We start from the raw sequence: 25,297 nt of genomic DNA, 5'->3' as shown, positions 1-25,297 counted from the left end.
AGCAAAGCGGACAAGAGACAGAGAGACCATATTTCTTCAAGTCCTCTTCAGAGCTGTCAAAAGAAGTTGAACATCTCCTTTTCTATGTTTCTAGTGATGTACAAAACTGCCATTTTCAATTTGTTTGCTTGAGCTGTTGTTGACAAGTAGATCAAGGAGACTGGGTTGTTCATAGCAATCTAGCTCGCCTGGATGATGTATTGAAAATAATATGAAGCCTCTGGTGTTGTATCATCATTTGTATACAGCACCTTTTAGTCTATCCCTTATGTCCAGTTGGCCTGCTTTAACATAGCATGCTCCTTTTTATAGTTTGTATTTGAAAGACCGTCCGTCAGGTTTTATTGAATTTGGAATCCATTCATGGCAGGATTTGTTTTTACCTCCATGTTCCCATTGATTTCTCTCAGTTGAGTGTATATTTCTGTGTGCTGCAGAGTCCTGAGGGTTCAGGTACAGACATCTCTGAGTATCGTTTGGAGTGGGCGAGGGAAGATGAACCTATGGAGCTCATCTACTGTGGATCCGCTACACAGTGTGAACTGTCAGACCTGACGCCTGCCACAGATTACTGCTGCAGGCTACAGGTAACACACACCTGCACTACACTGAGCACACAGGCACATTGACAAGAAAATGCAAACATTCAAATCTGGTCATGGACATGGACATCATGAACACTTAATCATGCCAACACACACATGCTGCAAGAAAGAAAAAGTCACATAAAAAATACCTGAACACAGATGTGCAGAAACACAAAGGTAGAAAAGAGGTATAAAGAATGGCACGACACATGCACCATGCACATACAAATTGCAGCCAATCATAGCATCATGAGCAAGAACAAACACACAGAGAGCAGTGAAAATTACACACACAACTTACTTTTGTGCTCTGGCTATTAATCTGGTGCATAAATAAGTTATCTATCTCTCTGTCCCCTTCTCTCGTTCTCTTTTCTGATGTACACTCTGAAGCTATGAATCCAATAAAAGCCTGTTTTATAGCTTTCCTCTTTATGGGCTCATTTATAAAGTTTGGAGAGAAGCACAAGGTCATCCTAATATCCTAATCAATGCTTGAGTGTGTGCACATCATTTGTCTTTTTGTGTTTATGTGTGTCATAGCATGCACATCTTAGTCCACGTGTAGTCACAGGACAAATGTCCCTCATAAGAGAACCACAAGAAATGATCACACAAGATGCTTCGCCTTGGTTGAACTCTCTGTGACTCCATATGTCCCTCACCTGAAAATGAAATTGTACTGGTTCATCTACTGTAGCAGTGTTTTAAATCTGCACAGCTTGACATACACTTGTTTTATGAGAGCACTTTATATAGCCAGACAGTAACACAGGATAGTATAAATCACAAGTTCCTCACATTTCTTTATGTTTTCAAGTCTTGCCAAAATATATTTGATGGCCGAATATAAATCAGAAATATTACTGGAGTATAATTTTCAGACCCTCAAAGTATGTTGATAGTTTACTACCAAGATAAAGCATCAAGTCTAGAGATCCTGTATTTTTCTTTAAAGCAAACTTAAGACTTTTCTGTAAGTGTGCACTGTAGTCTGCAAATCCTGCCCTCTGCTCCTTGTTGTGCACTCACGTTAATGTTGCTGGATTGTCCGGAAAGTGGATAAGGCAAATTTTCAAATAAAAAGTAAGCACTCCTCATGTTTTTGTAAGTATTGCTGCTTTATCTTGTCTGGTTCATTAAGTCGCTACAAAGTGCACATTAAACAATTTAAACAATTGCTTAAAAAAAAAAAAATTCAAGCTTTTAAAATGTAGCAGGTGTTTGTTTGATATTTTGATTGAGGTTCCGCCTCACTGAGTTTGTGTGAGGCACTTAAGTAGGATACTACAAATCACAAACAATTGAATGGTGTTTAATAGAGGATACTTGAGGTGAATACAAATGTGTTTTTACACAGCATGATAATAAACTAATGTCCTCTCACAAATTATACTTACTCATTTGAATTCATCTCCCACTGCTTGTTTTCATCTTTTATTCCATTCCCGATGTCTTATTTCCTACTCTATTTGACTTTCTCTTGCTCTTAGTCTGTTACCCTAGCTCCTACCAATTCATTTCACTTTTGCCTCCATCTCTTTTCTATCTATCTGTCTTGGTGTTTGTCTCTGCGCTTCTTATCATTCCTCTCCTCTCCTCTTGTGTCTCCTCAAATGCCTTCATTCCTTCACCTTCTCTGTGTTTTTGTGTCCTTCTCAGGCAGTGAATCAGGCAGGTGCTGGTCCTTACAGCGAGCAAGTGAGTTTCCGAACCCCGGCAACAAATCCTGACCCGGTCTCCTCCTTCAACCTCCTGGACCTCCCGGTCTCATCAGAGTCAGGTCACTCCCCGTCTACCTGTCTCTTCCTGAAGTGGGAGGAGCCAAACAGCAATGGGGCGGAAATCACCTGTTACGTCATCACCTTGGATGACCAGACCATCACTGTGGAATCAGGGACAAGTCACCTTGTCTCAGGCCTGCAGCCAGACAGCGAATACAGGTACTGACATAAATTAAAAAGCAGCAGAGCTGATGTGAGGAGCATATAAAATTGATGTTTTCCTACAAAGTGTGATTTATGTTTGATGATGATCCCCAAATCTTGGGGTTGGCATTTTGATTAACCACTGTGTCACTCTATGTGAACGAGGTAGCAATAAAACCCAAATATATTACCACAGACTTTAATATTTTGATTGGTGGGCCAGCGTCCATTAACACCAGATGTCAGACCAACTGAAACATAATTCCAGTCAATACTTTAACTTAAATCAACATGAAACACTGGATTAATAAACCTTCATTAACTGATACTTTGGCTACTTGGGGTCAACGATAACAAACTGTAAACCCAACACTGATGTATTATCACTTTATACATTTGAAATAGTGAACGTGTTAGCAAACAGTTGACTTTTTACACCTCTAGCAGACACATGGAAACATTAACATTAATTTTGAGTTGTCAGTAAAGTTGCAGGCCTTAAAATGCAAACAAAGACACTGAAATGCTCTATAGCGCGAGGGGGAACTGTAGTGTAGGGTGAGTTGGGGACATTCTCTCATCCGCCCCGCTGCCTGACGGAGGTTTGAGAGCAGTCTTCGTTAAATATCTAACAAAAAACAAACTTATAAGAAAATTAGCATTTGGAGAAACATTAGTATGATACTTTAAATGGCATAAACCATCTTTGGGAAAAATTCATTTGACGTGAACTTTGATATTTTAGTTTGGCTATTGTGCCATCCGCTGAAATGGAGGGGGCCTGAATTATAACCTATTTTGTAGCTAGCCACAAGGGGGCGATTGAGATATTTTAGCTTCACTTTTGAGGAGCTGTCATGAGGTCCATCTTTATAAGTAGTCAATGGTCAAGTTCCATAAACACTAGATACTTCATTTCCCATAATGCAATGAAAAGCATCTCTAGAACCAATTTGCTAAATGTCCATAATGTACTATAATGCAGGCTTTCTAATAGGATAGGATCATCTCTGATGACATCATCAGGGTTCAATTATATTATGTCATTGAAACTGATGTCTTTTTCCCTGCTGTTAGGGCTTTGCATTAACAGATTTCAAAATGTTTAACTCGAATTTAATGTGGAGTGGTCCTAATGTACAAAACACTTAAAACAAGGGACCACAGCAGGTAGCTAAGAGTTGATTGATTACTGAAAAAAATGATCAATTATTATTGCAAAACTGTTCTGCTTGTTTTAAGAATTTCTGTTGAAATTATGGGTAAAAAGTATCGTACCATATTATACAGAGCATTTTGATCCAAAACATTGTATTATACATGGATACGAATCTTACATTACAAATACACAGGTAGTGGTAGTAGTATATAATAGCTTGGGATAACCTGTGTGATGTTTTCATGCACAGCCATTTAAGACCCCCTATGCTCACGCAGCAGTAAACAACTGCTCAGTAATATGAATCACCAGCTACTGTTGTTATGTCTCTGTAAGTGTTTCTGTAATTGTGTGTGTGTGTGTGTGTGTGTGTGTGTGTGTGTGTGTGTGTGTGTGTGTGTGTGTGTGTGTGTGTGTGTGTGTGTGTGTGTGTGTGTGTGTGTGTGTGTGTGTGTGTGTGTGTGTGTGTGTGTGTGTGTGTGTCCATGTGCGTGTGCATGTATAGTGAGTTCTTTGAATTGGGGGTGGGAAAGAGGACGTCCAAGCCAGGGGGATGTGTGAAGAGGCAGAGTGATCACACATCATTGTTTTCATTCTGAGGTTGTTTTTGTCCCGATGTCACTCCGCTCTCTTGCACATAGGCTGCCAAGCAGAACACTGTGCACGTGTGTGTGTGTGTGTGTGTGTGTGTGTGTGTGTGTGTGTGTGTGTCTGCTTGTAGGTTCTTTTGTGTGTGCCACTGCCAATGACGGTAAATCTGCTTGTTATTTACAGCGGTTGGGTACTTAAAATAATATTATTCATACCTTATTTGTGTGTATGGCTTTGTGATGGACCGCAGTAAATGTTGTTTGCTCTGTGAGGAGTGGGGGCTGTGTGTGCAGGTTTAAAATGTTGTGAGATTATTGTTGAGACCTTATGTTTATACTAGAGGTGTTTTTCCTCTCCTTTGCCTTCTCCCCAGTCCATGCTGGGGATTAACTGGTTTGTTTAAGAGAAAAATAGTTTAAAAAAAAGTAATAATAGTGATTTGTTTTTTAGATTTCATGTATTTTTAATTACATTACCTGTTGTCATTGAAATATTCATGACTTGTGGGTCTCCAAACATCATGCAGAATGTCTTCAGCTTTAGTTGGAATCAGATCTTTCTTTGTCTGTCTTTTTCCAGACACAAGGTTTTTCAGCAATCTTTTGCATCTTTGCTTAATACTGTCCCGGTTCATTTATAATATTAAAAGGTATTTTAGTCTGGAGAGACACATTTAGAGGATAATTGTACATTGGCACACATTACAGAATAAAGATTTAATAAAGCTGCAGTGCTGAAAAGTGCACTCTAAAACTGACAAGAAAATCACTGCTACAATTATGCACCTTGTTTATAATTTTAAAAACTGATTATATCTTCAATCATTTGGCAAGCAGTTACTAAGCTGAGCACAAGTGGCCAGGTAGGGGGTTCAGTGGTTTGCTCAGCTGGAGTCATGGTTACCTCATGCCTTTTGGCTGTGCAGAGACCACTGAAATGCCACCTTTTGTTTAGAAAATGTTTTATATTTTTTCTTCATTTCAAGATGAAACAATAAGCTTTGAAAGACAAATGTCATTCCATATGTAAATCCCAAAACAGCCAAATGTAATCCCTTATCATCAAGTTTCTTTATATTCTTTGTCTTCTTTCTTCTCATCATCTTTTAGCTAAATGCTTAATTACCCAGTGGATGGGTCAATGTTGCCCTTTTTCTTCCATCTTCACTCAGCCACGTGAATTATAATGAAAGGTTACAGTTACAGAGTATCAGCGATTAAATGTCAGAAATCTTGCCAAGGACCTCTGATGTGGATGCTAACCAGCTGATCAGACATGGCAGAAAGAGGGGGAGAAAGGGAGGGGAATTCTTAGAAGAAAGGCAGCAGGGGAGTTTGAAAAACACAAATCCATTTCTGACGGTCCTTTTTAATTAGCAGTAGATAGCCGTGTCTTGGTGTGTGTGCAGAACACTGTGCTGTGTGTTTTTTTTTTTTTTTTACTCTATTTAAAAAATAAAAAATCCTGGCCATTTTTACCTTAATTGGATAGTGGATTGTGACGTGGCAGACAGGAAACAAGGAGAGAGAGATGGGTATGTCATCATGCGACAGAGGTCATTGGTTTGAACTGAACTATGGATATTGCGCTTATGTGGCATACACAGTAACCACGATGCTCTAAATATGCTGTTTTATGAAAAAAGTATTGAAGTCTCATTCTAAATAGTACATTGAATTGTAATGGGAGATGGGTTTACAGCAACATCAAAAGTCAAAGCTGAACCAGATTAGCCTCTTCACAGAAAATTACCCCACCATTATACCAATAGGTCTGCAAAAAGACTGAGAACACACAAGGTAACATATACATTATGCAGTAGTCTTCTGCACATATTACTCAAACTCTTCTCACTTATTCTCCCTAAAATGAGAGTGAACTGTGTGTTGTGTTTACGCCATGATATGGTTTCCAAAAACTTGGGATCATCAAAGGCAGAGCTTACATTTTCCCAATTGTAACAATCTCATAGACATATAAGGACCTAAACAAACACGTTCTCTCTTCCTTTATGGCTTGCAGTGTACAGATCCAGGCCGTGAATGCCATTGGCTCCAGCCCCTCGAGTCCACCTCTGCTGGTGAGGACACGCCCCCTGCCTCCAGCCCCGCCCCCTCTCGAATGTTCGGCGGCCGGCCCTCAAAGTCTGAAGCTGAAGTGGGGTGAAAATGCCAGCAACACACATACGCGTGCCCTGCTCGCCGACGACATGGTCTACACACTACAAATGGAGGACAAAAACCACAGGTGGCGTAAATACATACCATTCTATACCCTTCTTACGTGATTGCTTAGCATTTTGCCACTCTTATATATCATATTAGATGAACCTCTTCATATGTCTAAAACAAAGACTTAAAATAACTCATGTTGTTTTTAATTCTCTCTCTGGGGACCATTAATTAAAAGAAACAACAATATATAAAATGTACAAATAATAATTGTATATTACTTATTGTTTTACATTGTTTATTTAATTGAAACAACTTACATTGTTTACTATCAACAGAAGTTGCCACTTCCAAACCCTGATCTCGGTTAATCTTGCTTTGTAGAAACACACTGTATGCAGGTGAAAAGAACCACTACAAATGCACCATACAAACTATTTCTTTAACATGAATGTTGTTCTTTATGGACTTCTGTAAAGTCAAAATTGATGGGTATTTTATATATAGAACCTCAGCTATAATGTGATTGAAAAACTGTGATGTTCCCCTCAGGAGGTGTCTCTCAACCTCTAGGCCTCAAGACGCATCACTTTTCTTAGACTTCTCATCCTGCAGGTGGTCAGTATTGCAAATCAAGACCCAGAAGGTCAATACTGCATACAAACCACAGACACACTCAAACACAAGAGGGACAGAACACGAGCAGCTTGAGAGAGGCATTCATGCGTAGTTAGAAGAATGTGTGTAGATCTGTGTGCTTCCGTGTGTGTGTGTGGGGGTTTTTTTTGTATGTGTGCAGTAACCAGATGTACCATGGAGTAGTCACGTTGTGGGCATCTGGAGCCAGCCTGGATACAGTCTCCAACAATCAACCCTCCATTTACCTGACTGCTCAGGCAGGAGTGACAAAAAGAGAAACAGGGAGACAGAGAATTAGCAGACAGAGGAGGGGGGGAAAGGGCAGAACACGACCACTGACAGGAATTAGCCACACAATTGGAAAGAGAGGACAAGGAGGGTAATATATTAATAGCAGAGCTAAAAGAATCTTTAATAAGTGGTGGTTTAAATAGCAAAGAGAGTGATGCACAAAGAGGCAGGAAGCAGACTGAACTGAATGGCCACTTTTATCGGCTTGCCCGTCTGCCCACCTGTCGGATTGTCTCGCTTCCTCCCTCAGTGCATCCCTGTTCCATTCTGGTTGGCTGGCTATCCGTGTTTGAATTAAGGCTTGGCTAGCATCAAGTTGGCACCAGCGTACCTTGGCACCCCTGGAATGGGCCGGAGTGCAGCAGGCAACAGATGGGCTCCTATCCTGCAGGCTATGATCTGTTAACCTCCCCAACACACACACACAAACAAACAAACACAGATGTATGCACGTGAGCACAAACATACTCCCTGCCAGCCAAATGAAAGCAGCTTTCACAGTTCAGAAAATATTATTTATTCTTTTTCTAATTGACACCATGATTAGTGGTGGCAATATGCTAGTCTGTCTGTTTTTGTGGCTTTATGACACATCATTTGAATACTTTTGTGCATATATGCATAGTGTGACTGCAAACACCTGTTTGTTTCAGATGGTATTTTTGTAATCCTGGTATGTGTTGATAATACGAGCAAGTGCTAGAACTTTTTCTGTCTTTCCTCTGATTATGGCATATTTTTTCGGATAATCCAAAGTCTTAACATACATTAGTTAAAACAGACACTAATTATCAGTACCACTCATTTCTCGTTTATCATCAATGAAACAATAGCATGTACACTACATGCTTGTTGATTGTATTTAGCAGGAGGTAAATAATGCATTTATATCTTAATTGTTTTCTGTGTTTTCAAATATATAGTATGTGCTAGATAGAATGTGTTACACTTTAAACTATTTAGTGGCTTTTATCATTGAACTCAGAGAAGAAGGGGCCAGGGATTGTTTGTCAGTGGCTTTTTGTGTGGCCCAAGAACTGAAATTGGCCTCTAATTTATCAATAGTCTGGCTAGTTCTACTTTCTTTTTTTCTTGTTCACTTGTCCACCCAAACTCTAATAATAGACTTTTAGGAGTGGTTGATTCACCTGTGAGTAGTGCTTTTTCACATTGCAGTACACTCAATCTTACAACATTGAAAACTTGGAGTAGGATTCCTCCACAGCACAGTATCTTTTCCTGTCAAGGAGACATTTTTCATTTTTATCTGTACCAGACTATATACCAAAAAGCTGACTAAGTTCACATATGGTCATGGAGTTGGAATTTAGTTATATTGAAGTTATATTTGGGGAATTCGGTCCATAATTTATGTCTCCATTGCTCATACAGTAGTCATTAAGATCAAGGTAGGGTTTCACACAGTTGACAACATATATTTATGGCTATTTTATTATGTAGTTATTATACTTAATTGTTATTATTTAGTAACTGTAAAAACACGAATACATTCAGGTATAGCAATGACAGAGAATAAGAGGAAAATTAACTAGGTAGATTTTTAACATTTTTGTGAACCCACACTTGAGGAATGCCCATTTCCCGACTTATTCAGATAGAAATACAGATAAATTGGTTGGTATAAATAAAATACATACAAAAATAAATAGCAACATCTCCACACAAACACGTTTCCACTCTTCTCTCCATCTCCATTTTCATCGACAGCAAAACCATCCATACACTATAAATGACTCAATGGTTCCATAATGAATGTGTGATTCCTGACTGTTTCAACGTAATTACCTTTGCTTAGGATTCATTACTTGCGGCCACTGGTGGTTATGACAGAACGTTTAGATGTGTTAGTGGCTGCATTAATGGCTACATTAGTGGTGCACCACAGTTTGTGTGTGAAGGGTTATTAAGAGATGAGTGACTCGTGCTGTTCCATGGTACTTACTGCCAGGACGCTTCCTCCTATGCTCCTCCTTTTGCTGTCTCATCACACTTTATTAAAAAGAATTATCAGGAATTTATATTATTGGTCAAATCACCTTGACAACCAAATGCTTCATTACTAATCGTATCAAGGGAGCTTGGAAGGGCACTTTGAAATAAGGTAGTCTTGAAAATATATTGCTTTGTAAACAAACATATCAAATAGCTGACTGCAATTTTGCAAATGTGATTTCCGATTTTGCCAATAAATTTAATCAGTGTCATTTTTAACCACATACCCTTACCATCCATTTATGTTTTTGTCTTTGACTGTCGCCATCTCTCTCTGTCCACATCTCTCGCTGTCTCACTTTCTTTGTCTCTGGCCAATGTAATTCATGTTTATTCATCTAATTTTATTGTAAGAGAGGCGACTTCACCTCTGGAAGACCTCCAGAGAAATGAACGCCCCCCTTTTATAAATTCCTCCTTCTCCGACCTCATCTTTTACCTTCTTTGTTGTCCCCCATCCGCCTTTCCATGTCTCCATTTTGTGGGTGTATTAGATAATAAAGGGAGCTGTTTTATCCGGTTCAAAATATTGAAGGCCCATTTTTTACTTTCCACCCTTCTCTGTCCCTCTTTCTCCCACAGCTTATTTTTTCAGTCTTATCTCCCTGTATGCAGACCTGTTGCTCATGTTGTGTCCTCCCCCCTCGCAGCTATTTCATTTTCACTTGTTATCCTCACTCTGTTGTTGCCCTTAAAACGGTTGCCGAGTTTGTTTGATTTTTCTCATTTCATTCTCTCCTCATCCGTATTACCCAGAATGCATTCAGGTAGGGGTATTTGGAGTATAAGGGCACCATGGCAACACAGACAATGCAGGCTAAGAAGGCTCCAACCTTCTGATGCAGAGCATTTTTAAGATGAATTTCTTCCCTTCCACCCTCTCTGCCATCTTCCATCTCTTTTTGTGATGTTCAGCCCCTTTGAAGTTCAGTTCCTCCATCTTTTCATCTCCCTATCTATCTCTCTATCCATATGTATCTTCCTAGTCAACCCAACCATTTGTTCATATATCCATTCGTCCATGTTCCTCATTTCTCTATTTTGCCATCCTTGCCGTTTCTTTCTTTATGCACACCAATCCATTTTACCAGTCAGCTGGGCAGCATTAAATTAAGTACCCATACATGGTACATACCGTAAATATCATTGCTTAAAATTATATTTATTATTGGAACCAATAATGAAAGTATTTATATTGATCAATTTGATCATGATTTCCTGATTTAAGTCAATTATTATTAATAATAATGTGGATGTGTCCATTTATTTTTGGTTATCATATGCTCTTTCTGCCAAATACTAATCAGTGTAGTAGGGATAAAGTTATTTGTTTCTGTGGATTTCTAAAAACTTTTGAAACATTTAACAAGCACAGATTTTTTCTTTGTATATTTACTGACATTTGTTATATAAAGACAACAATCTGATAATCATGCTTTCCGCTGGGAAAGCTTTTAAGGTTTCAGCTACTACTGAAAAAAAATTGCTAGAACATAGATCTTTGATAATGTAATGCCAAGAGAAATGTTAGCTTTTCTATGTGAGATGAATCACTGCAAGCTTTTAGAAACAGCATGTTACAAAGCAGCGTTTTAAAATGCCAGCTTCTGTAACAAGTGTCATGGTTACAGGACAGCAGGCAAACTTGAAAATAAAATAAAATAAGTCAAATTATATTTTATTATATCTGTAAAAAAAAAAAAGTAACATTTGCATTCCCCCGAATAAGTACAGAAATCCCTATCTGTGTCTAACCTCTCTTCCTCTGCCCTCTTCTGCTCCTTGTTGCGGTTAATTGGTTGGCTGTTTGGCTGTGGAACAAGGCTGCAGTTCATCTCGTTAACTATGTCCTGGTGACAGTGCTGAGTATTAATTGTTTTTTATACTCTGCCATTCAACTCTGCCCAAATGAGAAGGGGTCATAACTCATGATGATGAAAAAGTTAATGTGTTTACTGTAGACATGCTGATATGAAAATAGCTTGTTTTTGGCTTTGTGTTTGTTAGCTGAGAGCTAATGTAGTGTAAACTAAGGAAGACTGAATACTGGGTGTTTGTGTGTGTTACCCATGAGGTCCAGCAGCAAGGCAAACAATTAACAACACCATATATCAGTCTGAGGAACACATCACTTCTCTGTAGTGCAGCTACATAAAGAGCTCATCAGGAGTTATAGCCTTCTACTAAACCATGACCTCTCCCATCTCTTCATTCTCTTTTCTACGTCCTCTCACAACAGATCTTCCATCTTCGTCTCCACTCCTGTAATTACCAGTCAACTCTTTCCCTCTATTATTTCTCCTCTCCTTCTTATCCTCCTTTGACTTCATTCCTTCATCACTGCCTCCTATCTTTTTACTTGCCCCATCACCTTTGTCTATCTCTTCCTTCCCAGCTCAGACTTTTATTTCATTGTGCTGGAACTCTCAGAGATAAACAACCCCCTTTTTTTTTAGCTCAAATTCCTATTTTTCCCTGACTCACTCATTTGCTCACTTATCATCTCTCCTTCAGTCCATCAATCAGTCCATCCAGCCAGCCAGAAAGTTTTTTGCTGCTCGTTTCTTTCAGATTTGTGACTATGGCCTGTCAGTATACGTCCTGTTTATTCATAAATCCAACCGTTATCTTTTTTCAAGATGCACTCTTTCTTCCTGTCAGCATTCCTGTCTCTTTTCAAGGTCTACTACTTATTTCTCAAATCAAGCCTACCTCAAGGTGGCATATGCTAAGCCTATTTTGATGCAGCAAAGTCTTTTTTGGCTGGTAAGAAATGAATACACACATCAGTGATCAAACACAGACCAATATGTGAAGTTTTGTTTTTTTAAATAAATGGTGAGGCCAGCAATGTCAGACAACACTAAGAAGTGTATATATACTGTTAATACTCTTAGTTTATAAGCATAGTTAACTGGTATTGATTCCTTTAATGAGTCATTAAAAGTCAAGGAAGGTGATAAGTGCAATTTGATTCCAGGCTCCTCCAGTCTGCATGTAGATGTGTCCTTGGGCAAGATACTTAACCTTAAATTGCTCCAATGGCTGTGCCAACAGTGTGTGAATGTGTGTGAATGGTTAGTCTCCCTCCTGATGACCAGGTTGGCCCCCTGCATGGTAGCCCCTGTCATCAGTGTATGAATGTGTGCGAATGGGTGAATGTGACATGCAGTGTAAAAGCACTTTGAGTGGTCAAAAAGACTAGAAAAGCACTATATAAGTACACTCCATTTACCATTTACCATTTACCATTGTTGTTGCGCCATTAGGCTGGCAGTGGAAGCAGTCAGACTGCCGCATCGATGGCTGTATAAAAGGGACATCTGGCATGGTGGGACTACACATACTAGACGCTGATGCTGTTCTATTACACATCACGCTTCTGATTCCATAACACCGACATGCAATCTAAAATCATAGACGGGGGTGGCATCATGCCGAATATGTTTGATTCAATGTCAAAAAGCAAAGAACACATAATGACAGGTCTTCTTTACAGCAACATTGTGGGGTCTCTGTACAAAAGTGGCTTCTGTCTAGGTTTTGTCATGCAGTCCCTCCCAATTTCCCTCCCTCCTTTCCTTCGCCATCCCTCATTCTCATTTTCAGATTTCTCTCTAGATTTGTGACTCATTGTTTCTTCACACTCTCTCCAGGTTTGTGACGATCTACCGCGGTCCCAGCCATACCTACAAGGTGCAGCGATTGACTGAGTCCAGCAGCTACAGTTTCAGAATACAGGCCATCAGTGATGCTGGGGAGGGTCCATTCTCTGACACACACACCTTCTGCACCACCAAGTCTGTACCACCTGCCCTCAAAGGTAAATTAAACTGAGCAACGTGCATGTTTTGGTACATGATAAAACATAGAGGGCTGATGTGACTGCTTCAATCCTGTTTTGGGTCACACTTGCTGTTCAGAAATCTGTCTTTTGCCCTTGTTCTTTATTGCTGTTCTTTAGCTAGTTTCAATTTATTAAATTATGTTTCACTATTAAAACTTGAGAAAATGTCTTAGCTAGTGAGGATTTTGGCTACGTGGTTGGTTTTAATTCAGCGATGCATTTTAGGGGTTACACAGAATGGCTCCAAACAAGTGACATACACTTACAGGCCAAAATAAGGCTATATATTTGTTTTTGTTTTGCTGTTAGAGATGACAGTTTTACTGTAGCCTTGATTATTGCCCCTAGTATTTGGTCTTTGCTGTAAACCGAGAGGCGGTTACTTATATAGCTACCATAATCACAGTAAATAGTATCCTCTCAGGTGATATAACCAGAGAGGACCCTGGCTATGACTGAAGCTGTAAATGTGCTGCACAGCACTAAAGTATTAATAAACAGATAGATAACAGCCTCAAGGGTCTAAACCACCTCTGTAAAACTCTTACAACTACATGTGTGCTGTCCGATATGTTCTGCAAATCATCATTCATTCAGAACAATAAAACACAGGAGATGAGGCAAATCAATGAATAGGTCCCTGGTTACCATAACTGTTCAGGAAAATCCTTGCTGTTCATGGCACAGTAATTAATGCAACGTTTGGATTATTGTTGCTATGTTGTTATTTCCGGTGAAAAATGATCCAATACCCCCCGGGTATTATTGCTTGCAAAACAATTATCAAAAATGAAAAACAAAATTATTGCACATGAATAATCTAATTTCTTTGTTATGGCTTACATCCTGGATAATGTGCAATAGCTATGCCGTTTAAACAGCCTGTCACTAACAGCCATTAACACGACAGCAACCATTAGTGCTGAAATGAAGCATTAGATTCAAGCAGGGAGATGGATGTTCATACTAATTCATTAATAAGTGGTTGAGTGTAGTTGGACTTTTATCTTGGACTTTGATCTATTTCTGCATTTTTATCTGCTGTGAGAGAGGTTGAATTTAGTTTTAATGAGCCCAAATGTAGAAAAAATCCAAATATTTGCTTGATATTACTAATTGTGTATGAATGAAATCCTGTCATGATCTGACTCTTATTTTTCCTTTTTTTTTTTTTTTATTCCACCTGACAGCTCCCAGAGTACACCAACTGGAGGGAAACATGTGTGAAGTCACATGGGAGACAATCCCACCAATGAGAGGGGATCCTGTGAGCTATGTGCTACAGGTATTGGTGGGACGTGAGTCAGAGTACAAACAGGTTGGTTTCACACAGGCATACACACACACACACACACACACACACACAGCTTATATAAGGATAGTGTTAAGAGTTCCGGTGTCACTCTGGTCCAAAGCCCAGCTTGAATTATTTTGTTTGTTCTTATTTTTGTGGAAGTGTGTATGACGACTGGGAGGATATTTTCTAATCTCACTGTATTGATGGAGAAGGTATTACAGAGCCCCCAGCCACTCACATATACACACATACATAGACACAAATTTGTACATGGAAAAATTAAATACACACACTCCTCTCACAGACATGCTCTCGCAGACACTCTGTTATCCCTGCCTTGAAGGTATAACAGAATTCTGAAATTGGAGGTAATCTGCAGCGCCAGTAGAATTTATTGAATAATATTGAAGGATTTTTAATGAGAAATACAGCACAGCACCTGAAAAAAAGATACTGGTTGCACTTGGAAATATTGGATTGGGTGGCTGGCAGTTGGAGCAATGAGTTGACTTGTAAACTGCAGACAAACGGACATTTGTCTTCTGGGCTATTTTACTCCCAGTTATTGGATTACTGAATGGTTGGAGGGAAGAACTGCTGATACCCCCCAGCAGACAAGACCGCAACTGTGTGTATATGTGCGCGTGTGGGTATTTGTGATACGTGTTTGCTTATTTGATTATTGCCACACACATTGCCTGTCAATACAAATTTGTGCTGCTGCTATTCAAATATTTATAGGCTTAAACTCACAATGAGAATAGTGAGTGTATTCATTCACAGTTATATATTTGTCTTCTCTATCTGCTGTTTTTTTTACCAAATGCATCAACAAACGAAATTGGTCAGTCTGAAAACTACAACTATAAATTAATACATCTTTGCATAAACACACACAACTTTCCTGCGCATCTGCTGCCTTGAAATACTTTTGATGGGTGATAAGAATCTTTTTGCTGCTCTCACAGAAAAGTAATTTCACCATTCTTGATCAGCTACAAGCCTATTCCAAAAATAGAATAAAACAGAGGTGGGTGGATGGATTTTGCAATTCTTCAATTTCAAAATGAATGAAGAAGGTAACCTGTCAAGATTAAAACTGAGGGTGAGTCTATATTATAATATAACTGTTGTTAATGAGAGAGAATCCATACTGGCTGTTACAGGATACAAGTCTTGACTTTAACTTTTGTTTCACCTTGCAACTGTTTCACCACTTTTTTTATTTGTAAGGATAGCCTGGAGCTTGAGGTTATGCCTCCTTTCCTAAATGTAACTTACACTTGATGCCATAACAGTACTGTAGGTGTACTGAATGGTGTCATGGCATTACAAGATGTGATCGATTTTCAGGTACTTATAGTATGATTTATCAAATGTCATGTCTATTTTGGTTCAGGAGAGCTTTCGCTGTTTTTTCCCTCACCTCACGCACAAAGAAGCATTTGCCCTTTTGCTAACTGGGTAAAATGTGGGATGGGAATTTATTTTAATAAAGAGCAAGAGGAAAAAATGGTTGCATGAGAGAGAGTCAGGGGCCAATCGAAGAATACATTTTATTACTTCGTTAAAAATTGCAACAGATAAAATCCCGAGCGGCACTGAGCAGGTAATTGGTGAAGGTTGTTAAAGTCTTGCAAACGTTAAGCATTTACGTTAAGAACAGGATTTACTCAAGTAAGTCAAACAGTGGGTGCTGATCTTTTCACATTAGAATGACACCCTGCTAAATGTGTATTCTTAAAATTGAATTTGACCCTGTTCGTTGTGTAAATGAGCATCTGCTAAAAGCTTTACTATGCCCCCACAGTATAAGAACAAGCAATCATATGGTTTTGTGACCCAAACGAGTATGCAGGTCTCTGCGGTATCATTTCACTCATGAACACACCTTCAGTCAAATCAGGTGGCATTATGTTGTTGTTGAATGAAAACTTTCAAACCTCATGAAACAATGGCACAGTATTACATTTAAGTGTGCTCGTTAATGAAAATTATTTTTTTCCCCTGTAAAACTTAATTCTGTCTATCTTCTTTTCCCCTTACAGGTTTTTAAGGGAGAGGAGGGCGTGTTCCAAATCTCTGGTCTCCAGGGCAACACAGATTATCGTTTCCGTGTGGGCGCCTGCCGCCGTTGCCAGGATACATGCCAGGAACTGTGCGGACCACTGAGCCCCTCCTCCTTGTTCACGCTGCGTCGCCAGGAGACGGCATCTTCAGGAGAGATGTGCACCGTGGAAACCGGCAAAGGGGCAGGCCTGATCTCCAGCGATGAGCGCTTTGCAGCGCTGATTGTTTGCGTGTTCGCGGGCTTCTCCATCCTCATCGCCTGCTTGCTACAGTACTTCTTCATGAAGTGAGGGAATTTTAACTATAGGATAGAAAGAGAAAGCAAAATCACAGAGAAACTATAAAAAACGTCTATGAAAGAACAGAATTAATGAAATGAAAACAAACACTTGAGATGTACTTCTAAGGCTATATATATGTTGTTTTTTTGTTTTTTTAATCAAACTATCGAATCAGGCTTTCCTTGCCTTGTTCCTGTTGTCTTCTGCCTTCACTCGGTTTGGTCTCATTTCTCTCTATGTCTCTGTTGTCTTTGTATCATTGTCTGTCTCATTTGTTAAGGATTTCTGTCGAGGGAAGCCTTTTCTTAGCTGTACCTCGGTTGGGAAAGAAAACTGTTAATCAAGCCTTAAAATAGCTGTGAGCAAAGCAGTTGCTCCTCAGACTGACTTGCATGTTTTTATTTTGTATCTTTTTAAAACATATACAGTTAGAGAACATGTATATTTCTTGACAGTCATTGCCTTACTTTTTTTGTTTGTTTGTTTTTGTTTTTCAATGTTTAATTTGCATTTTTTGCTGCAGTCTTTATTCATTCAGCCATATTCCAATGTAGGCCTTCAAAGCTTTAGCCGTTCATACTGTTATTATTCAATTTGTTTCTACTCTACAGGCTGTCAGTCAATTCATGCAATCTGCACCTGCTCTCACACAAACACAGACTGACAAAGACACAATGCATACACACACACTTACATATATATATGCATACACACATAACATTACACTCATGCAAAGACAATGAGAAACAACCATTTCCTCCTAAGAAGTCAATCACATATCTGCTCAGCTTTTAACATTCAATCACTCACTCATTCAGCTACCAAAGTGATGCAATCCATGTGTGGTGTAAGATGCTGCTATCCTGTGATTTTATTATAACTAAGAAAGAATGGAAAAAACAGTAATCTAATATATATATATATATATATATATATATATATATATATATATATATATATATATATATATATATATATATATATATATATATATATATATACATACACACACAAGATATATATATATGTATATATGTGTGTGTGTATACTGTTATACATATACATATACAATAACAAATATATATGATGTTAAGTGATGTAATATAAGTGATGGCAATGTAAGGTCTGAAGTTAATTGTGAAAGGGGAGGAGTGGATGACTCGAGGTGCTCACAGACAGCAGCTCTGAGGTCAGTTCAGCAGCTTGTGCTTACAGTTGAAGGAGCCCTCACACGCTGGCCTCAATTCAAAATCTGAACCATTTGCAGGTATTTGAATGTTAACCGTATGGGGCATAAACTGGCTTTAGGAAGCAGGGCTTGGACTGTGATTGGCTGCAACTTGCCAGGAAAGCTCTGGCCTGAGCATTTGATTGGCTCTCACTTCCATATTTTACCATTTAAGTACCATTGCTCCAGCCTATTTATCTTTAGCTTTAGTAGCGATGTGCCCATAGCATCGCAGACCCAGAGGTGCTAACAGCCTGCCAGCTAGCCGGCCTTCTCAGAGCTGTGTGTGTTTGTGTGTATGTTAACCAGGAAAGCCATTAGGAGTTAGCTTAAGCTTTATCCCTCTGCAATTTAGCCAGCCATCAGCCAGAGCAGTCCTGAAGCTGTAGTTTTATCTTCCAGCTAGTCTGTGAATCGATACATCTGAAGACCTTTTCTCTTCTTATCTCCTCTCCTGCCCATAATTACATGTAATTACCTTTTGCTCTGGCTGCTTCTCTCTTTCTTTCGATCCATCCCATCTCTCTGCCCATGCACTACTCTCACTCCCTCCCTCTTTTCTCTCTCTCTATTAAAAGGTGCTTTATTGACATGTAATCAGAGCAGTAGCAAGTCTGTGGTCTCTCCTCAGACGGACATGTTCTCTGGGGACTTGAACTAATGTTCACTAAACAAACAAGCCTTTGACAGAACACAACTCAACAGAACAGGGCATTCTGACACACGTTACACCCCCTGACCTTCCCCCCTGTGACTCCCGAACCCCTTTACCCCAGCCCGAAAAACAAAGCCAAGGTACAGCCCAATACATACCCTGATGATCCAAAGAAGTCACCCTGACCCGCATTATTAACGAGTGACATGTCCACTTTTGTCGGGTGGGGTGTGGGGAAGTAGGGATTGGGTGGGAAAACGGGGTTAGTACGGGGGGCGGGGTAGTAGTGTAGCTCCGCCGCTCAGCTCTGATTGGCAGCCTGTAACGTACCTCAGGGATAAGGCCTTACAGAGGGGAGATCTAATCCTGTCATCCCCATTGCTGTCATCACAGTCATTATATTAGCCTCTCTTCCTCTGTTTCTTGCTGTCTTCCTCCCTTCTCTTCTTCTTCTTTTGTTTTTTGATGCTGTATCTTGTCCTCTGTCTATGCTGTGCCTTGCTCCTGTATGTGTCAGTAAGCAAAGTGGTTTACTAGCTCAAAATACCTTTGCCAAAGTTGATGGGAAAGTTAAGGTAGAGTTCTTTTGTAGGTTTTATTTATACTATATATTTGCATACAGTACTTTACATGCCAATTACAGTGCAATCTTCATTTATTTATTGTTTAAAGATTAAGAGACAAGTGTAGTTATATACTAATTTTTTTTTCCTTGTAGCATGTTTTTTTTCTTTTTAATTTTTTTTAAATGGATGTATGTTAGATTGTATGATTAAGGCCAGCATTCCTTATCTCAGTAACCCTTTAAGTATTTCTCTTACAGCTGTTGGGAACCTGTAGCTCATCAGTCCATGCCTTGCAGTTATCATGCCGTTTCAAACATGTAACCAAATGCCTATGTATTGTTTTTGGGTTTTTTTTGTTTTTTTTGTTTGTTTTTTCTCATCTCCTGTTTCGGCCATGCACAGCTGAGCAGTTCTTTTAATGCTTAGAGAGAGACATGTAGCAAAGCCAGGCCTTAGTTTCAGTTCAAGTCATCTGTATTGGGATAAACGTCGCTGCCTTTGGCTTTTTTTTTTTTTTTTCAGATTAGTGTTATAATGAAGCTTCTGATATGTTTTTACTGTTTTATTGCCAAAGTGCAGGCTTCTCGTGTCCACTTGATGTTGCGTTTCCAGTTATCTAAAGGGTTCTGTGATGTTCTTCTGTAATGACACAGCATTACAATTATTATTGTTGTTATTATTCTCTGAAAAGGAAAAAAAAAACATTAACTTGATCTGTGATTACGCTTCTTTTCATATTATCTTTTATTATTTTTGTTTTGTAAAGCAAAATGTGCCATTTCGAAGATGTGTAGCCCCTTTAGCAGGAAAGTTTTTAACACAACTTGATTTCACACTGAAAAAAAGGCAAAACAATCATACAATAATTTCAGGCAGATGATAATAATAATATTGTCGATTCCTTGTTAAGGCTAGTGCTGGTATAGCAGTAGTGAGTATTTTTTATCCAGTATTTTGCTAAGAGATGATATACAGAGATATCTATAGAGCTATAGAATGAGATGGTAAATACATTATGACTAACAGAGTTGAAGCACTTTTTTTATGCCGAGCATTAGTCTTGATGAGGTTAATATGAGTGAGAGGAGGCATCCAGTCCTTCGTTCTGTTCCAAACACTACTGCCAACGCCGTCTGTTACATTCATTGGCATTATTCTGTCGTTGGCGTCACTGTGACATTGGCATTACTGGAGCACGGTTCTGTGCTTCTCAAACGGCACCCTGCTCTCTGCAGAATACAAACTACAGCAAACAAAGGAAGTACAGTTCATAGGGAGCAAGGTGCCTTTCTCAGACGTGCTCATGGTGTGTCTACCAAGCCTGTTGCATTTTAGTCGACAGGTTATGTGTGAGGTGTCCTGTCCTTATACCCCTGAAGTTATGTTGCCCACCCTTATTCCCCTTTTCAAGCCTTAATGCCCCAATGGGAGAGCAGGTCAGGCCTAGGTCAGACCAGTCATGTTAGTGTTGAATAGTCTGAGGTTGACATGGGGTTAACCGAAAGGCTGTATGTTTGTGGGAAGTGTACTCCCTTTATGTGCTTTGTTGTTTTGTTTTTTTTGTTTTTTTTAACGCTGGTGATTTTATAGACCTCCCCCTAACTAATACCCACCCTGCAGGTCCTGCACATTTGGTGGGTATGTCACGAATGATAAACTTCTTTTTTTTGCCCAGCAACCCCACGTCTGTGCCTTCTGATTATGATTTTTTTTTTTTTTTTTTTTTTAATGTTTTGTACGTTTTACAGCAAGTAGAGATTTTGACTGAGAGATTGGCGATTTGACAAATGAGACTCACAGGTATTTAACTATTTTTTAAGCAAGACAAAAACAAGAAACATATTTTTACCTCACAATTTAAAAACAAACATTCCAATGTTGTCATGGTCTACGAATTGAAAAAAAAAAAAGAAATTCATGCATTTCTTCTTGTATTGTAAATGTTAGACAATTTCATATGCATTATATAAAAGAAACTGCCATATCAATTTTAATGTATAGATTTTTGCAAATACTACCCTATGTATGTAAGACGTAACTGTATCGGTAGCGTATATATAATATATTTATGCCCAATAAATGTTTTAATTTTTTTCTGACTTTGATTACAAGAGTAAGTTTCATTGTTTGTGTCATTACTCATCAGCATTTCCATGCACCGTATGCATACACTGTTCTACACTAAGTTCACAACATGTGTATGTATGGTATAAACCCAGCTGTTATGGATCAGTTTTTTACAGATCAACACATTGGAAACTGTCATCTGATAGCTAAATGGATAGATACTGTACTGATATTTGTAGAGCAAAATAGCAGCCCAGCCACTGACACTGTCAATCTGCCATACATGAGTTTGTACGAGACTATAAAAATTGTTCCTTGACATTTACTGTTGAGAAGCATTATTGATTTTTATCTTCAAGAAATAAAGAGGGAATGATGGCTCTCCCCTCATCAGAGCCACCTTTGTATAGTGTTGTAAACAAAGCTGAGTAATAATCAATGGTTGTAATATTAAGGTTTATAATCTTGATTGATAATGTGATTTAGAGCTCAAAACAGTGATTCTTCAAGGTGACATTTTAAATGGTCCAGAGACTTATGTATGAATGTATCAGTTCATTTAGAACATCTCAAATGTTCCAGTTTATATTGAAATTTATGTAGTCCAATGTCTCAATACTACCAAATTCTGTGAAAATGAATTATGCTCCAAAATGGACAAAATTAAATAAAATATTATACATGTATGTGTGTGTGGTGTGGGGTTTTATCTTTCTGCAGGATGAGCCCCTGACCCATTAGATGTAGAGCACAGGGCATTGCATAGTTCTTGTGCTGTGGTAGCTCTGTCAGGTACTCTGTGCAAGCTGCCAACTCTGGTTCTAGACAATCATGTTTCTTCATCCTTGCATTTATGCAGAATGTTGGCACCTGTTGGCATTGCTTGCATCCACTTTCAAGGTTTAATTTACTTAAATAGCTGCAGAAAAAGTTATTAACCCATTTCTTGGTAAAAAAAAAAAAAAAAAAGTGTAACTTTGAAGTTTACATTACTTTTCAATTTTTGCTAACCTAAACTTTTTATTTGTACCTCAGGCAGGCTGCTGCTTAGCTTTGTAGCATTTAGGGTTATTTGCTGGACTTTTAACTGCTTAAATTTCAATCAAAACTGACAAAAATAGTGTGTTCTAAAACTTTTCACCAGTCGTCACAGTAAGTAAAGAGACAAGAAAGTATAGTTACCACATTAAAATCCTTAACATGACATCTACTCCTTTTCCCTCATTAAAATTCCAGAGTCTATAAATATGCAAATTTATTTCAGTTTCAGAAGAAATTTAATTGTTGGACACAGGATGTTTCCTACTCCACTGAACAGTCTGTTCTCAGTATGTGCACTGGAGGCTTCGAGTTTTCACATCACATTTTTGTAAGTTTGCATAGCCGACTTTTATTGGCTTCCAAACTATTTGTGATGTCACAAATCATGCTTGTAAACCCACCTCTTAAAATCTGATTTTCATTGAGCACAAAGAAACTTTTCTTCTTCAGCAGATCAATATGAAACAGCCTTCTAGTGTCAGACTCTGCAAGTACATCATCGTGCAAAGTTAAGCTCAAACATTGAACTGTAGGAGTAAAAAGAAAAACACATTTGTGACTGGAGGCGGACTCATAGGGTTTTGTCAAAAATTTTAAGAATCTAGAGGTAAAACATGTGTCTATTTAAGCTGGGCTATTAGTGTTATCCACCGTGCGCAGTGTGGCAGCTGTAGATATACTCACGAGTGGCCTCGATAGTGTTTAGCCCGGTACCTGATGGGAGTAAATCACACACACTATTATCCCCTGCTGTCCCTGAGGGCAACCAGTGAAAAATTGCTTTACTGTACGCTCATTTCCTTTCAATCTGCAGCGACCAGAGGACCGCAGGGGAATATTAGTCTCTTGACCTTTTGTGTTATCCTTGGTTGTTTTGTGGTGCATACATACAGCAGGTGTGTTAAAGGTGGAAAGAAACTGAGTGATGAAAGAGGTGAGAACAAAACAACATCCTTCCACTGTCTCATCCTTATCTTTTTTTTAATTAAACTTTAGTTCAGGAGTAATAAAACAAACCCCTGTTGTTGGGGAAATGCACTCTAGGCAGTGGGCACTCAATAACTTGCTGTTCCAGATAGTGTTTTGAATGAATAAAGCTGAAAGATAAAGCACTCAGGCAGCATTGACTGGTTTTGTCACTGTGTGAATCACTGGACAAGAACAATCTGAATGTGGTATGAGGATTGGCTGTCAGATGCACCAATTCTGGCATCTTTGAAGCAGCTGACTTCACATAATTTTCATTAACAGAATTACAGTGTACACAGCAGTGAATTTCGAAAGAGAAGAAATGCAGTGTACTTTTTGGCTTTGTTGTGTAAGTACAATAGTGCTCAAGTCTGCAAGTTAATAGCTCAATATTTTGCAGAACACCACACACACAGCACACCAAATCTGGAACTTGGACCTTGATCTACTCTGTTGTTTTGCAGCTGTAGGGATGACTATGATATATATACATATGACTTCCTCGCCCCTGTATTAGGAACACCTGTGCAATCTTATGCACTCCAGTACAACAGCTCTGCCATAAATTCTAATTTTACGAAGCTTTTTCAGTTTTTGTTGACACCACTACGACCTCAATAATAAACATAAAATAGAATTATCACCTTTCTGACAATGTCAACAAACACTTTAAAAAAGAATGTTTAAGCTTTGTAAAAGTAGAAGTCATGGCAGAGCTGTTGTGTTAGATTCGATTAGAGGTTGACATTTGTACTTTTGAAATGTGAAATGTCCCTATTTCCATGAAATCTGGTACAGACATTCAGGTTCCCCTCAGGATGAATTGTTATAACTATGAAATTTTTGATTTATGACTAAATACCTTAAAAAACTACTGACATTCCCATCAGCCTCAGCTGTAGCTACTTATGTTAGTACTAATGGGCATGCTAACATGCTAAACAAATAAGGTGAACATGGTAAACATACCTGCTAAACATTGTGTGCATGTTTGAATACTCACGTTAGTATTAAGCTTAAAGCATCACTGTTTACAAAGCTGTGTCTAAATACAGCCCTGAACTGCACCTAGTAGAGCACTTTTGGGATTTACTGCCACCATTGAGACAGCAGGGCTGAGACCCCTGTGGTACATTTTCAACACTTCTCTGAATTCATGCATCAAATAAAGCTCTAAGCTGCTGTCAATGATTTCCCACCACACAGCCAGAACCAGTTAGCATCAGCTTGTCCTTAACTGACACCAGCTGGTAATTGAAGGCATGAGGTATATAATCTTATAGATGAATATAGATGTAAATTCCTGTTCTACCCCACCCTGCTCCGCTTTGTCTGATGATAATTCATTCTTTCCACAGCCCACATCTAAATAAACTCTCATAATGTCTGACTCATTGATTACACCTCTCTTCTTTCACCCTTCGTCTATTTTCATTGCACGTTTTTGTTAATAGGGACCTCTCTCTTCATCCCTGCAGTTCTTTCACACCTCTTCTCATCCACCCACTACCTTCTATGAGATACCAACCCAGGTTTTACTTCATTAATTTACTTTGTCTCCTTCATGTCTTGTGGATTTTTATCACCTCTTCAATGTTCTTAGCAGGGTGGGGTCACATTAGCACATCATACACCACTGCTGAACATTTTGTAATCAGAGGATTTTGCAGGCGTTCTATCAGATGAGGTGTTTTGATTAGTTAATCGGGTTGAACCTGGTGACTGAGGGGTCCTTTGAGTCATATGTTTCATGTAAGAGCAGAGCGTGCTAGCTTTGAAGCTGTCCAAGGTGACAGGGCGGTGCTGGGCCTTGTGGTCACAAAAATACGACACCAGCTGAGATGATAGAGAACACACCGCTGTGTTTCTGTGCTCAAGATTACAATCTACTGACTGG

The 25,297-nt window shown here is 38.9% G+C and overlaps 1 protein-coding gene across 1 annotated transcript in view; it reads left to right on the top strand.

The window, feature by feature from the left end:
- Positions 1-17,793, top strand: part of fndc3ba (fibronectin type III domain containing 3Ba) — a 97,354-nt gene extending 79,561 nt beyond the window's left edge. Inside the window, exons 22-27 of the mRNA XM_062439737.1 lie at positions 438-587; positions 2,250-2,530; positions 6,288-6,512; positions 13,036-13,202; positions 14,417-14,544; positions 16,572-17,793. Of these exons, the coding sequence (XP_062295721.1) occupies positions 438-587; positions 2,250-2,530; positions 6,288-6,512; positions 13,036-13,202; positions 14,417-14,544; positions 16,572-16,883 (1,263 nt within the window). The 3' untranslated portion in view covers positions 16,884-17,793. The remainder of the gene's footprint in view (positions 1-437; positions 588-2,249; positions 2,531-6,287; positions 6,513-13,035; positions 13,203-14,416; positions 14,545-16,571) is intronic.
- The last annotated feature ends 7,504 nt before the right edge of the window (positions 17,794-25,297 follow it).

Source organism: Scomber scombrus, chromosome 19 (assembly GCF_963691925.1).
Source record: "Scomber scombrus chromosome 19, fScoSco1.1, whole genome shotgun sequence".
Taxonomy (NCBI): Eukaryota; Metazoa; Chordata; class Actinopteri; order Scombriformes; family Scombridae; genus Scomber; species Scomber scombrus.
Note: the sequence above shows the minus strand (reverse complement) of the source record. Positions and strands in the feature narration are given on the sequence as shown.